The 16,657-nt window shown below is 42.1% G+C and overlaps 1 protein-coding gene across 5 annotated transcripts in view; it reads right to left on the bottom strand.

Moving 5' to 3' along the window:
• MTUS2 (microtubule associated scaffold protein 2) overlaps window positions 1–16,657 on the bottom strand; it is a 307,627-nt gene that overhangs the window by 70,221 nt on the left and 220,749 nt on the right. For all 5 annotated transcript variants that reach the window (XM_026860631.1, XM_026860647.1, XM_026860638.1 and 2 more), the window contains one exon: window positions 11,740–11,901. In XM_026860631.1, coding sequence (XP_026716432.1) covers window positions 11,740–11,901 — 162 coding nt within the window. The remainder of the gene's footprint in view (window positions 1–11,739; window positions 11,902–16,657) is intronic.

Below are 16,657 nucleotides of genomic sequence, written 5' to 3'. Positions count from 1 at the left end.
AGTGATGAATGAATTCCTAGTTTTGCTTTGCTTGCATGCACAGCTTTTTCTTTACCTATTAAACTACCTTTATCCCAACCCACGAATTTTCTCACTTTTATTCTTCCTATTCTCTCCCCTGTCCCGCCATGGGGGGAGTGAGTGAGTGGCTGTGTGGGGCTTAGTTGCTAGCTGGGGTTAAACCATGACATGAACAAAGCCACTTTTCCATTCCCCCATCATTGCTGAATGTTAGCCTGGGAACCAGAGCTAAATACACCTTATCTGAGACATCTTCTAGGAGCTGCTGCATAATCAGTGCTTGTATTTGCCTGTACCTTTCTGGGTCTTTAAAAGCTGGTATGGTGGGATAGGTTTCAATTTGCTTTCACGCTTTGGACTGAAAACATGTTAACAAATTGCGTGTTGAGTATTTATTCCAAAACAAATCCTAACATGCTGTAGACATCATTAACAATTCAATGGGACTGGTTGCATTCAGTAGGATTCCAGCTGTTCTCAGGCATATTTTATAAATTAACTAATGCAGTCTGAAAGTTTAAAAAACCCAAGGAAGTGTTTTCAGGCACTCACAGACACAGAGAGCCACTTTGAGCTTTCTTCTGCCTTTCCCCCTGATACCAACAACCAGTCATGTCCTTAGTGAATAATGACATGTCCATGCACACATTGTTTGAGACAGACTGAGCAAAACTGGAAATATGATGGATTCTGTAGAATAAGAGCAGTCTGATTCTCTCTAGAGACTCTACTTCCTGTGATCTATGAGACACTGAAAGACTGTGAATAAATGTAGAAGAAAGACTATGTATTTGTTGAAGTAGAAATGCTAGTTCTTGTGCTTTTCCCTTTGTGTTTGTTTCAAATTTAAAGTCAATCTGTTAAGAAAAAGAGGACAAGGACTATTTCACTGACTCGTCTGAAAGTGAATGTTTTCTTTCTATATTAAAAAGTCTCTTTATCTGGTATTAAAAAGAAAAAAGGAATAATTAAACCTGAAAAATGAACCATTCTTTGGACTGAATAGAAAATCTCATGGTAGCTCAGAACATCCAACATTAGTTGCAGAGTTAAAACAGCTACTCCTCTTCCTGTCATTTTTTTCATGGTCCCATGGCATTTTATTGTTGCTTCCTTACACAGTTGGCATGTTTCAGAGTGGTTCCCAGGACAGAGGTTGGAAAACTTGGAGTTGAACGTCTCACTTTCACCTGCAGTGTAGTGCTGCATATCCCTATGTTCAGTACAGGAACAACATGAATGTAACCCACTGTGTATTCACTATTCAGCTTTTAAAGGAAAGTGTTTGCAAAGGGGAACAAAGTGGCAGCAGACTCTTCTCCCTTCATCCCTGCAAGAGAACTGCTGCTTGCTTTTCCCCCCTCAGATGACCTTAGCTCATCTCTCTCCCTCCTGCTGAGGTTGTGTTGTCTGGATTTTGCAGAAGCTGATTAAAAGAAGCACGTTTTACACTGCGCTTGCTGGTGAGAGCCGTGATAACACTGGTCTCCTATTTTTCATCTTGACTGATTATATTTAACAACCTGCCCTGTTACATACGATTTACTGGTACTTGTAAAAGCACAGGAATTGACTGGGTTAGGTTTTTGAACAATGCTTTTGATTGTCTTTAGTTTAATGGGCCAAGTAGAAACAAGCTGCTCAAATGAATTCCTTATTGCCACTGCCATTGCACTGAAATTAGATTTCTTATGGGGAATAACAGTCAGTTATCTGTCTGTGAGCTAAACATTAAATCAGAACAATAACCAAGCTGAAATAGGTATGCCATAACGCACACACCCCAAACCCCACAAAGAGGCATAAAAATGTAAAATCATTCAGCTCCCTAATTTCATAGACCTTTGGGTGGCAAGTCCAGCCTGGTGGACAGACCTGAGGTCCGGAACCAGCAGCAACCTGATGCTCAGGGTTTGGATCAGGACTGCAGTCACAAACAAGGGAGCCCAGTATCCTGAAGGTGAACAAAAGTTTCAAAAGACAGCAGAGTTTAGCGATACCAAGCTGGATTTTCTGTGGGTTTCTATGTTCTGAGAGAAGGATGTGGCTGAACAAGACCCAACAGGGATGAGACCATAGAGGAAGCTGTATTACATGAAGTGAATAAAAACTATGCAGAGCTGGTCAGATGTAAGCCACTTCTCAAATCCTTAGATGCAATTATTGAGCCATACTTTCTTTTCTTCCTGAATTGCATGCAAGTCCTGTTGCCTTTGTGGGAGCCATGCACTTATGTCCCCAGCGCAGACCTACCCTTTAGCTAGACGTTCCTGCTCATGACTTACTCCTGAATGTGCAAAAGATGTCATAGCACTACAGAACACACTAGTTGCTGTGCCTATGGTGGCACATTTATTCAACTGTGGGTCTAAGGTGTTCATAGCACACAGAACTGCACAATTAGCTTTATCAGAAGGACCTCTGAAGTCCTCTGGTCCAGCCTCCTGCTCAGAGTGGGTTGCACTAGAGCAGGTTGCACAGGGCTTTGTCCAAGTAAGTTATAGGTATCTCTAATGATGGAGGATTCATCACCTCTCTAGACAATCTGCTCTGATGTTTGACTATCTTCACATGTGGTCAAACAATGAGAATTTCTTGTGTTCCAACTTGTGGTTAGTGTCTCTTTCCCTGTCACTGTGCACCTCTGAGAAGTGTATGGCTTTGTTCTCTCTGTATCTTCCCATTAGATAACTGAAGAGTGCGATAAGATCTCCCTTTGCTTTCTCTGAACAACTCCAGCTCTCCCAGCCTCTCCTCCTGACCTGTCCTGTTGCACATCCCAGTCCCTTGACCATCTTGGTGGCTCTCTGCTGCTCTTATTCCAATATGTCACACTGTTCTTGTCCTGAGATTCTCCACAGTGGCCACACAAGCACTGAATAAAGGGGTAGGACCACTGATGCTGCAGGCCATACTCTTGCTAATGTACCCTTGTATACAGCTAGTCTTTCTTGCTGCAAGGACACATTGTAGGCTCAGGTTCAACTTGCTGTCTAGCAGGACTCCCACAAAGGGCCTTTCAGCAGAGCTATTTCCCAGCCAGATGGCTCCAGCCTCTCCTGTTGCGTAGTCTTATTCCCCCAAGGGGCAAGACTTTGTATTTGCCTTTTTGAACTTCATCAGGTTCCTGCAGGTCCATTTGTCCATCCTGGTGATGAACTGCAGCCATATTGGCCTCCAGCATGTTGACCAATTCCCCCTGCTTTGCAGTCATCTGAGACCTTGCTGCAGGAGTGCTCTATCCCACTTTTCAGGTTTTTAATGAAGACAGTAAGCAGAATTTGATCAGTATCAATCCCTAATGGATGCCAAAGTCTACCAGCTGGACTTTGTACCTCTGAATCACAATACCCTGAGCCTGATGGTCTGGCCATTTTTCCACCCACCTCGTTGTCTGTACATCCAAGGTCTGCAGCAATCTGAGATACCCTAGGACTTTTTCCTAGACAATCACAGAAGAACCTGGATATGAGAAGGGAATTGCAGGAAGAGGTTTCAGGCCACACTCATGCTGTTGAGTTGCTGCCAGCATAATTTTATGCAGAGTATATGTCACTCCCAGGCTTGATCTGTGCAAGCCCCTTCCAGAATGGGAAGCCTGAAGCAGATGAAACCAACACTCCTGGCCAGGGAACAACCTAGGTCTAAGTTAATTTAAATATCATCAATGGATCGCAGTGCTGGGTGAAGGCACTATACTGCTTTTGTATCTAAGCAGGTATGCCTGCATGCTGCTGTACTTTGTGACTCTTCAGAACGGTCAGCACCTGCTCAGGAAATGCTAAATTGACTGTCTGAATCCCCTTTCCACAGCACAGCACAGACACAATCCTCTTGCTAACTGCTGTGGTGTGTTATGCTGACGGGTTTTTTATGCACCCTGAAGGGCCCACCAGGTAACACCACTAATTGCACCATGTCAAACTGAAAGGTTTTGTCCAAATTATGACAGAATCAGAGCCTGGTTTGATTTAGGATCTGAGTTGTCCCATGCTGAACATTAATCTAAGGGGTTTTTAAAAGAACTCCCCTGTGAGGGTGGAAAGTTAATCTGCTGTCTCTGAACATTGCCTTTTGTAGATACTCCCATGTTTTCAGAGAAATTTAAAACAGAAAAATCAGAAATTTAAAAAGAAAAACAGAATTAACAGAAAAACAGAAATTTAAAACAAAAATGTGCGCCTCAAAGATTATATATTTTTATCAACATCTGTGGAAAGAGGAAATTTATATGTCTTTACAGAGGTGGATCTTAGCTGCAAAGTGGAGAGCTGCTTTAATCTTTAAATAAATATGAAACAATAATAGAAATGGTAAATATTAATCAGGTAATATGTTTAAGTGAAATTAAAGGACTTGTCTCACGTTTTTCTAGTCAAGGATGCTTTTTAAAATTTTTTTATATGTTGACAGGCATGTAAATATGAAAGGGATCTAATAACACACAAAAAAGGTTTGTGCTACACACTGAGAGCTAATTAAGTGCACTCTTGTCATAGACTAGTCGAAAGGCAATCGGTTCATGTCCTCAAAACAATTTGCATGACAATGATCTTCCACCGCTATTTGTCCCATGCCAGAATTTTTTTTGATCATCTGAATCACTGCACAGCAGCAGCCATAGGAGTCCATTTTCATTAATTAAATATATTTTATTCCCTGTAGTTCAATTTATTTGACAAGCACTTTTAGTGAAATATCAAGAGTATAATCTCTTTTGAGCAGTTGTATTTATTTATTTATTTTTAAAATGGGAATTTATAGTACAGGTGGTCTTCTCAGGTAACATCTAACACATGAAATCTTTCATGTGATTTTTGTTGGTTATTTTCAACTCATTAATATAGGTAGATATGCTCTTTCGTGAATTAATTTACTATTCATACATACTTAAATTGATGTATATCTCTGAAATATAAGTGTAATTCTTACATTGCTTGATATTGCACAAATATACTGTTAATATATTAAATATAAACAATTGCAAATGTTTATATTGAAATGACTGCCATCCTCTTTCTGAAATACTTTCTCGCCCTTTCACTTTCATAAATATGTTGTATACAATACATATAGTATCTGTGCACTTTAGCTGTAACCGTGGAGTTTTCTAAGCACTTTTGTTTAGTAATCACAATGTCCTGCACAGGAGTCTGGGCAGATGCAGTATGTGTTTATAAACACATATGCAACATCAATCCCTATAGCAGTTACTGCTGGGTGATTCCTAGCAGTATTATACCTCGAGTATCCACATATCATTCTCCAAATACACAGAACATATAGAAGGAATCATTGTGGTTTCCCCACTTTTCAAAAGCTTTACTATATGTCTGACTTCAGTAATGCTGCTCATGGGACAGCCTGGCATTCTGACTTTGAATGAAGCTGGTGACTTCTTGCTCAAATGCAAAATTCACCCCTAAGGTCATGTTATTGATTCACTTTTTCTGATGGGAAAATATGGCTCGCTTTCAAGATGGTGTTGGTTTGTGTTGTAAGTTCTTTCTGATGGACACAGGGACTTCCCCCCATCCACAAGGAGGGGTATACGATACTAAGATACATGTCTCACTCCCAGCTAAAAACTTTCATCCATGGCAGAGACCATCCCTGTCTCCTTGGACACAGCCTCTGTGCAGTGTCTTGTCTCCTGCCATGGGGTAAAAAAAGGAACAGGAGATTGTGGTGTTTAGTTCTTTCCAAGTATGACTCCACAGTGGGGCTGGGCTGCTGCCAGTTCAGCTATGGAGAAACTGGGCTGAGATGGAGGATAAGCATGTGCCCTACCAGTCATCCCTTTGCAGATGTCCTCATGATCCAGCTGCAAATAAGGGGTAAGCAACAAGCAGGCTCACAAGGCCGAGGCTGTCCTTCCCAGGAAGGGACTGTCAGGTAAGCCACCTTTTCTTTTATCTTCCAAGGCTACCCTGGCAACCTGGGGGTGGATATCTTATACATTTGTTAAAAAAATGTTGATAGTGCTAACCAGGAACATGATGAAACATGATAAGGATGAATCCATGTCCAGCTAAGACTTTCTGAAATGTATTGTTGCTACTCTGAGTCTTCCCTTAAATACTCCTTAATCCAGCATATAAATTAAAGCACATGTACTGGGAAGGTTGTGCTCTACACCCCTCCTCAAAACTTGCATCTGGATCTCTTGTAACTGCTTTCCCTTTGAGAACAAACACTACCTTCAGTACAAGGCATCCAAAATGGTCACTGGATATAAGATAATTTGTAGTTAAGTTCAAGAACATCTTAAGTCATTTGTCTTTTCTACTGTTCTATCTTCCTACCTCATGGATGCTCTTCTGTTCTTCGGATTGTCTGTGCATGTAATTGCCATTATGTAATACTTCAGGAAAATATTAGAAGTTTATTCATTCCACTGTTTTCAAGACATTTCATCCCTTCAACTTAGAGCACTGGTGAAGGTTTCTTCAGTGTTGCTGTTGCAGCAATGAGGCTGGCTGCCACCCCAAGCATGACATTCATCATCTTTATGACATGGCAGTATCAGTGACACAGGTGTGGGGAGGGTGTGGGTTAACTTTTAGTATATCTTCAAACATTTTTGAAACACTAATTTTACCTGTCTGCTCCCGTACTGTTGTCAGTCTCCTGCCTTGTGATGTCCAGCAACAATGACAGACTTGCCCAGCATAGACTGGTAGCCTGTGACTTTTCATTCCACTTTGCAATGGCACTACAAGCAGTCCTTTTACAGTGTCTGAATGTGCAGACTTTCAACATTTACATCCTCTATCTGCTGCAGGACATCCTTTTGGAGACTGGCCTTTTCAGCACACCTGTGCACTTTCTCTGCCGTATTTAAAATATGGTATCTGACAACTGTAAAGGGCTTTTGTTAGATCCCTTCCTTTGCCTGCGATGAGAAAGCCCAAAGCAATATGAACACTTCACTGCCCTTTCTCCACTTGATTCATTTGATCTGTGTCTTCCTTCCAATTTAATAGAGTTCAATTTTTAGAAAATGGTTTTGTGCTTTATCATTTAAAAGATGTGCAAAACTGCCCAAAGGACACTTAAACAGATTTTAGATTCTGTAGGGCTCCCTATCACATTGGGATCTATAGACAGAGTTCATATATTATTGCAAGAGAGGCAGGATTAGACTTACTATAAAACCCTTGTCTTTATCATTGCTTTGATTTATTTCAGCCTTCGCTTTCATCAGATACCTATCATTGTTAGGAACCATGACACCATTTTAATTTAAAAATTCATTACTTGACAACTGATACATCTGCTGCTACCTTGAGTCATATAAAAATTAAACTAAAGCATTGGACTAACATTGTTTTTTTTTGTTTCTGTCTGTTGCATACAATTACAGCAAGTTTCTAAATTTGCCAGCTGTTCCTGTTCAGAATCCGTGTCTGTTTGCGTAACACAGCCAGGTACCCCTACTTTACATGTTTAGTTTCCTCCCATAATAAACCAGGGAAGATTTACCTCACGTGACAGAGTCTCCCTATCAAGAGTGGACTGTAAATTCAGTGAGGTGGTGGAAATGGGCTCCACATACTGCTGCATCCAGTCTTTGCTGGTAGAAACAGAGGTGCCTTTCTGGCAGGAGGCTGGGCAGGTGACCTGGAGCCCCTGACACCCAGAGTGGGAGAGAATAATTTCAACTCTTTTCCAGTTTCAACTGATCTAACACATTCTGTCAGCATCCTTCCTGGCTCTCTGCTACTGTGGCTTGCATAAGCAATCATGTGGGCAATTGCGATCACATCCCTGGCATGGAAAGGCCATGGTGGGCTGCTGGATTGACCTCCTTCCTGTTCTTCACACTGACAGATTCCCAGCTTAGGAAACATGAGCAGAATCAAACTAATGGCCTTGAAATGGGATGAACAAAACTGACTGCTCTCCAGTGCAAGCCTGAACACTGCACTTCCTGCACAGGGCACACCTATATGGACCCATGCACCCCCAGACACAAGGACTGAACAACACACTCTACCCTCCCGAGCCTGGAGAGAAGTGAATCCAGTTCAGAAGCTATACTGCTTTGTCTCTGAGGGGCCTACTAACTCAGACACAACATGATGTTAAGACCCACAAGATCACTTCTGGCCAACTTGAAGCATGGCCAAAGAGTTTCCTTTTGCGTGCACCCATGGAAGCTGGCATGGTTACTGGAGGATCATACAAAGACAATAACAAATGCTCTGAAGGAAACTACACCAAGACTAAGTGATGACACAGAAAACATGTACTGACAGCCTCAGGACACTGAGCAGATGAAGGTTATTGGGAAGGAAGAAAATTGAAGCAGAACTCATAATGATCCAAATTCTGTATGGCCTTTTAATTTTCAGCTTTTTCTCCAGAGGTAGAAAAATCCAGCAAAAAATCCCTAGCAATTTCATGGATTAAATAATTTCATAGATTAAAATCCCAAATTAAAGGTCAATTTTAGTTTTCTGCCAGTCTCAGTAATTCTTTTCCCTGTCAGTGCTTATGCCCTGATGTGATGACAAACACTCTAGAAACCTACTGCTTGATCAATATTGTTTTGTACTAAGTTGTAATTTCTGCTCTCCTGTGTGGGTCTGAGATTTGGAACCTGTGTGAACTCAGAGGTGACAGCCTGAACCACTACTGAATGGTTAGTCCTGCCTATGCTAGATTTTGCATGTCCACATTAGCATGATTGCACATCAAACACCACGGTTCCATCTCATTGCAGTGCCTCAGTACTGAAACCTCCCTGGTAAGCACTCACTCGTGTGAGACTGCACAAGTAGTAGAAGACCCAGGTTTCTTGCCTGTGACCAAAGAAGCCCAGAGGCCAGAAGAGTTCCTCTACAGAGACTTGAAATAGCCCTTTAAAATTTATCATGCCCGTGCCACTAGCTGGAAAAGAAAGGCTTTTGCTGGAGATGTCTATGGGCAAATCTGATACTAATCAAAGACCGCTGTAGCCTCTTTTCCTTCCCAGCTTCATTTGCAGTGTGTGTTATCAAACCCAGCGGGATTTATCCAGAGATTAAACACTCTGTTGACTAAGAGCCAGGCTGGATAAGGCTGGTAACTTACTTAAAATTCTTCATTTTTGAATCTGAATTGTTAGATTTAACTGAACTTGATGGAATTTCTATACTCTTATTCAAGATCTCCCTTTCTTTAATCCTTACTATTCTGTACAGACAAATATAACCCTTTACTCAAGACCATGAACTGGCCTATCCAAACTGTCTCTCTAAAAGGAAAACGCTGAGTGGAAAAGGTCTGATTTGTCTTTCTGCCTAATGTTCTCTCTAAACAGGCAGATATGAAGCTACAATATTTTAGGGACAGAAGTAGAAAAGTATTTAAAAATTAAAAATCAAACCTAAAGGAGGAGAGGGGGGACAATAGAAATGGGAAAACAATAAGGTGGTGGGAAAGTAAGGAAAAATTCATTGCAGTGGATCTAGGGGTTGTTTCAATGAGAAAACTTGTAGAGCCATGAAAACTGCAGGAGTAAAGAAAGATTCAGACACATGCAGGTTCTTGCAGCTCCAAGGTTCCAGCTTACTAGTAACAATAGAAAAGCTCTCTGAAAAATGTGCTGGCTTTAGAGAGTAACTTTTTGTCAGATCATCTGTGGGACAAATCCAGGTACTGTTTAGGTCAAATAAATTAATATTTCACTACTGTCATATAAACACAGAGGAGTATATTTCACCCACTACAATTCTATTTTACACCTCCTGCACCCCATTGTCTTAGTGATCTATGAGGAGCTTTCCAGGAATATAAATGTTGAAACCACATTACTTCTTCCCCTCCACATTAGAAAATGAAATATTGACCTTGGTAGCCACATACAAGAGCTCAATGACCAGTTTAGGCACAGTTTTCTCACCAGTAGGTTCCTCCAATAATGATTTTTAAAACGGCTGTTGTTTTAAATGATCACTAATGTTCCTTTCCCTTGAGGGGCTTGGAGGATCTCCTGGGGGCATGAGGAAGCAGGAATGACACGGGGACACAGAGACTGTGGTGTGCAAGAGCTTGCTATGGTTAGAGCAGTATCTCTTGGGCCCTGAGGAACTTCTGTGTCTTTCATCAGGCTCCTCAGGGGACTCTGAAATCTTGGCCAATGGATGTTCAGGGGCCACGGCAGTGCAGAAAGGTAAATCCTGGGGCCACATTAGACAGAAAGGAAATGGGTCAAACAGGAGCTGGAACAGGGTAGGGGAACATTGTCCATTAGTGGGTAGGAAAGTGCTTGAAACCTCCTGGGGTGAGGAGATGTCATCTGTGACCAGGGAAGGGGGTTTCTACAGCCATGCTTTTAAACTTATTTTATAATTATGACCAGTAATCACACTGACCCTGCTGCAAGTCACAATGAACAGCACTACCTCATACATTACACCCAAAATTGAGTCTCTATATTGCCAGCACTGAGTGTGTAATAGATGTTTACTGTTGCAGGTACCCTCATCTCTTCCCACTGAGTGGGCAGGCAGATAGGTCAGCGTTAGCAGCCCTCAAGGGCAGGCAGCATGAACTGGTCCTTACTTTTGCAAAAGTGGTGAGTTCTACCCAAGAAGATACACCCCTACATCCTTGCCAAGGGGCACCTGGAGTTCATACACTGTGTCCAAATGCCAGGCTAGAGAAGGGGCATCATGAAACAAGTGTGAGCAGGAGATGAGGGAGAGATACACATGTTTTTGAACAAAAAACACATTTGACAGAAAACTGTAAACTTTCCTGTGTGAGACACTACAAATTATTGCTGGCTGATTTGAGACATAGGTGGATCAAGATGAAGGAGGGCTTAGGTAAGGAAACAATTTGGAAACAAGACTAGGGTTTTTTTCTCTATTTACTTGCCTCCTTCTCCCTCTCTGAGTGAAAAGTCACAAATTGCTTAAACTTAGAGGGCAATATTCTCATCCTTGCAAGCATACCGAGCAATGAATTACAGAATCACAGAATTGTCTAGGTTGGAAAAGACCTTGAAGATCATCCAGTCCAAGCATTGACCTAACACTGACAGTTCCCAACTACACCAGATCCCTCAGTGCTATGTCGACGCGACTCTTAAACGCCTCCAGGGATGGGGACTCCACCACCTCCCTGGGCAGCCCATTCCAACACCTAACAACCCCTTCTGGAAAGAAATGCTTCCTAATATCTAGTCTAAACCTTCCTGGGTGCAACTTGAGCCCATTCCTTCTTGTCTTATTGCTTGTTACTTGGTTAAAGAGACTCATCCCCAGCTCTCTGCACCCTCCTTTCAGGGAGCTGTAGAGGGCGATGAGGTCTCCCCCCTCAGCCTCCTCTTCTACAGACTAAACACCCCCAGTTCCCTCAGCCGCTCCTCGTAAGACCTGTGCTCCAGACCCTGCACCATCACAATTATCTGATCAGTGAAATGCTTTGGACTCTAAAGCAATGCAATGGTTTCAAAAAGCTGTTTGATGAGAACCAATAACATATATACTAAATCTCTGGCATATGTAGTTAGCAACACTAAATGCCTTCAACTCCAGACAGTTCACAAAATGAGATTATAGCTGTGTTGTTGACTGTGTTTCAAAGGGACTACAGCAAATAGAGTTCAAATCAGCACACTGGCAGTGGGCCCAAGGATGGAATGAAAATTAGTTGAGTAAGTAGTAAAATAAGGTTTCTGCATTTTTTGGCCTAATGCAGGTGGTTCAGATTTGGAGCACTTACCAGCAGGTGCTGTAGCAGTTTTTGGTGCTGGAAGTAAGCTCCTGCGCGGAGTCGCTGTGCTGCTCGATATCTGCGTCGTGCCCTTGCTGCTGCCCTTTGGGACATCTTTAGAAGGTGCAGATGCTTTAGGAGTAGTTTGTTCTTCATTTCCAAAGCTGGAACCTGCAGGACACCAAATTTGCTCTAATTATAAGTTCATAAAAAATGTATGTGGACTGTGGCATACAGACTGAGCTTTTATCAGCAATTATAATCTACAAAGACATATTCTCATTGCAACTTGGGCTAAGTGACATGGTCTTTCTCCAGTACAAATAGTTATGTAGAAATAAAGAGTTCCCAACAACTTACTTAACTGTTAACTCTTGGCAGCTGTTAGAATCTGACTCCAACAGGAGCTTAACACCTGCTTTTGGTCTAGCTCCATAAAGGTATCTGGCTGCAAGGCTCATAAAGAAACCAAGGAATTTCTAAATATTTGGGTGGATGAGTCATTTTTGATTTTGTGGCTGCTATAGGAGCTACCCTACACATTCACCTTAACACTTGGGAATTGATGGTTGTCAGAGTAAAGGGGAATAGTAGGGATCAGTGGTGGAAGGCACCAAATTCACTCACCCAGGAGGGATTTCCCACAAACAATCCCTCAGACCACACTCAGACATTTGAATAATAAGATGAAAAACAACAAAAAATTTTCTGCCTTAATTCTCACACCCACTTCAATCATATTCTCATAATGAATCTCAGTCTGCCAAGTTTTCCAGTTTATATTGACTTCTTTCAAAACCTCTAATGGGTTTGGTCTCTTCCTGCATTTGCCATCTAGAGAATACTGACATCCTAGGCTCCTTGTAGATATAAGGAAATCAACCTTTTCTTAATATTTGAAAAAGGCAAAGTTGGAGTGTCTTTTTTATCTACTGAGTATAAAGCCTAAGAGGAGCAAAACATTACAGAACATGTAGACTTCAGTGTTTGCAGAAGGATGAACATTTTCTTTGAAAAAATGAGTGGAGATAGTGTCAAGAAATACATACAATTTCAGAAAAGGGCTATAATTTTTCTTTCCATTATTTTAAAAAGTTACAATACAATACTGTTTAGGTACTGTCTGCAGGAAAATGATAACATTATTTTAATAATTGGCACATTCAAGTCTCCAGTATTTTTAAGATTTAGGTTGCTTAAATGTGCAGAAGTAAAGGAGACATTTTTTTTTTTTTTTGCTTTTCTTACTGAAAATACACTAGGAAAAAAGTGCAGGTTGGAAAATAAAATCCTTTCTTCTGATAAAAGAATATACCTTTTGGATCTGACAAACAGCTTTAAGTTTTGCCATTCTTTCATGCTGATTGCATATAAATCTTAATTTAAAGTGCGTATCTGCAGTACACATGGACTTCTACAAACATTTGACCTTTGTTCAAACAATAAGCCACATAAAAAATTCAAACAAAACAGTATACTGTACTTTACACAGGAACAGAAAAACCTGAAGCATTTGTCACCTTTACAGTGCTGTGCACACAACAACCCCTCAGCACATCAGGTCATTGTTTTATAACCAGACTACATGGATTTTTCACCTCTGTAACAAACATTTAAGATTATGTGCAGAATTATCTGCTGACAGAACGTTGCTGACTTCAGTAAAGTCACATCAGCAGAAAATCTGACCGAGCCTGGCCCAGTCTCCCCTGCAGCTGTTCACGAGGACATCTCTACCAGGTGCCAGGGGATGTTACAGCTTGTGTGTCCATTTCAACCTGCTTGCATCATACTTCTGAAGTTATCCCTGAAGTTGTCTCAGATATGTTCTCACACGGTTTGGGTAGCACCGCTTGTAGAAAATTTTAAAATTTTTTTAGTTTAAAAGTTTCAGTTGTAGAAACACTAACCCTGATGAGGAAATTATTCCTAATATTTTCAGAGAAATGCTGTTCAAGTGCTCTTCAACATAAATCCTTTATTCTCTATTGTGGAATGTATTATATGGAGAATGTTTCAACTCACAAATCTGGCCAAATGAAAACAATTCCTGTATCAAAGTATGAGGTGTCCAGGGGAGTTACTAAAAAAAAAAGTTAAAAAGCTTTTCTAGGTATTGAAAATGAAGTGCCAGCAGCTACAAACAGTTTTAATGTCTAAGACACATCTTAAGAAGTCTGCTAATTACAGAAATGAGTGGGTGGGAAAGCTGACAAACACGGCCTCGTCAGGTCGCCTGAATCAGAAATGTGTGGTGCCGGGAGAGAGCTGGCTCTGCACCTCGTGCTGTGGCTGGACAAACCCCTTCAGGAGAAAAAAAAGCAAAAGAAAAAAGCAATTCAGCTTTTGACCTTTTAATAAGAAATAGACTCAGGAAGACAAGCTGCATTGCATTACTGGGTGTGTGTGGCAAGGGGTTGGAGGCTGCAGGGGTGTCCTCTGTCAGGAGGGGATGGGGCTGCCCTGTACCAGACACAACCAGCTCCACCTTGCTCCAGCTGGCTCCAACGGACCCACCACAGGGCACAGCCTGGCCTGTTGGCCATGCTAGAGGCACCTCTGGGAAAATGTATTTAGGAAAGGGCAAAACACTGCCTGCAGTGAGGAATGGGGGAAAAAGTGTGAGAAACAGGCCTGTGAGCACCAGGGTCAGAGAAGAAGTAGGGGAAGGAGGTGTTGCTCACAGCTCCTGGAGAAGACCATGGTGAAGCAGGTATTTCCCTGCAGCTTGTGGAGAGGACCACTGTGGAGCAGATATCCACACGGCAGCCCGTGGAGGACCCCACGCTGGAGCAAACAGGCATGCTCTGAAGGAAGCTGCAGCCTGTGGAGAGCCCTCACAGGAGCTGGATCCTGGCAGAAGCTGTGGCCCCTGGAGAGGAGCCTCGCAGGAGCAGGTTTATCCTGAGGGACTGCAGCCCATGATAAAGACCCATGCTGGAGCAGGGAAAAGTGTGAGAAGGAAGAAGTTGCAGAGAGGAACTATTATGGACTGACCACAATTCCTATTCCCTATCCCCCCTGCACTGCTTGATGGGGAGGTAGGATGGAGGAGGTAGAGGAGTTGGGAAGGAAAAAGTGAAGTTGAGCCTGGGAAAAATGGGTGGGGGAAGAAGCTGTTTTAGATTTTTTTGTCTTTCTTTGTCACCATTCAACTCTATTTTAATTGGAAATATATTCAATAGTTTTCCCCAAGGTGAGTCCGTTTTGCCTGTGACAGCAATTGGTAAGTGATATCCTTGTCATTATCCATGATATTTTTAATTGTATTTTCTTCCCTGTCCTGTTGAGGAGAGGTAGTGAGTGAGCAGCTGGGTGGGTGTCTGGCAGCCATCCAAGGTCAACTTGCCACAATAGCAGTATCAATATATCCAGGATTTGCTGAGATAAAGTCAATATGTAACATAAGAGGCAGTATCTCCCACTTTGCTCTTCACTCAGAGATTAAGTTCAGGAAAGGACAGTGGCATACAACAACACATACATGCCCTAAAATGCAACTGTTTGCTGCTTCCATGGATATCACTAGGGCAGCATCTAGTTCCCCAGGAGCAGGGCAAGGTGAGCTCCACTTTGCTACAAATGGTGCTGGATTCCACTTTTCAAGTAGCATTCAAAGAAGAAATTAAAGATCCAGGAAATTCCTCATGATCTATGAGGGGAAATAAAGGTTTTCATTTACTTGGAGGAATTCACTTCTTGAAGGAAAATGATAAAGATTATTCATCAGGTGGTACTTGTCAGCCCATCATGAGGTAATGCCTTCCACTATTATCTACAGCAGGTGAGCCAGTAGCATCTGCCCTCCCAGAATACCAGTTCTTATTTTTCAGTAAAAGCCCCTATAGAAACACCAGATGTGCAGTGCATGAACAGTGTCCAGGTGATCACATCCTCTGTTACATTGTACCTCTTCCCTTCTACTCTTCTATTTTTGCATTCTATTTAAACCAGGGGAGACTCCTTGCTTGCCTTTGAAGCACCTGGCAAGTCATTTGGGTGCTCCTACATAAAACACCCTGTATTTTTGCAGACTGTGCTCTATGAGGAGCAGCACTGCTGACTTTGCAGAAGAGTATTTAACAGACTATCAACAATCCGCTGGAGCTAAAGGCCTTCAGCCTCATTTTTGTCATCTTCACCAAGAGCCCCAAGGAATCCTACTCTTATGCTTGTGAAAAAACTACAGGGAAGAAGAAGAGGTGTTTGAAAACTTGCAACCACTTTGGAGAGTTCCAGCTGCACCCACTCATCCTCTACACTGTTATGCCAGTAAAAACATGCAGAAGTCAGGGCCGGCAATGTATTTTAGGCTGTGTGTTCAAAGAGAACCATGACCAAAATCCCACTGGCTCCCAGATGGCTTGAGCCACCCTCCCTCCATATCTGCCACTATCCTCTTCACCATCTGGGTCTGCCCTGCAGCAGCTCACTTCAGGGGCTCCTTGCACCCGGAAAGGGAAGGCTCTCTTGAATGTGTCACTAGAAGTTTCTGTCTCTTGCATTTGTTCCTATTCTGGAATTGTTTACAAGATTTATTAGCAAGGATGGAAATATGGTATGAAATTACATATGATGGTAAAACTAGCAGGAGCATGTGTGGAGGGAATTCTGCATTCGAGGAGAAATTAATTAAGCCATGTTGTATGGCACGTCTTGATCTGAGAGGAGGCAGCGATAGGAAGGGCTGTGTTCTGGAGCCCCACAGCTGCAGATTTCCCTGCCTGCACTCAAGGGCAATAAAATCTGCTGGAGAACTTGCATGCTTTCTAGAAAAATAGCTTGTCTGACAACAACTACAGTTCTCAGTTTTGCTGAGAATCAGACACCAAAAGATATTAAAGCATGAGTGCAGCTGCTTCTGAGCTCCCTGTCTTGTGGGCTGCTATGTGAAGCTTATCAAAACGGAGCTAATTTCCAGCTCTTC

The sequence above is a fragment of the Athene cunicularia genome, assembly GCF_003259725.1.
Source record: "Athene cunicularia isolate RWA chromosome 1 unlocalized genomic scaffold, athCun1 chr1_part1, whole genome shotgun sequence".
NCBI lineage: Eukaryota > Metazoa > Chordata > Aves > Strigiformes > Strigidae > Athene > Athene cunicularia.
Note: the sequence above shows the minus strand (reverse complement) of the source record. Positions and strands in the feature narration are given on the sequence as shown.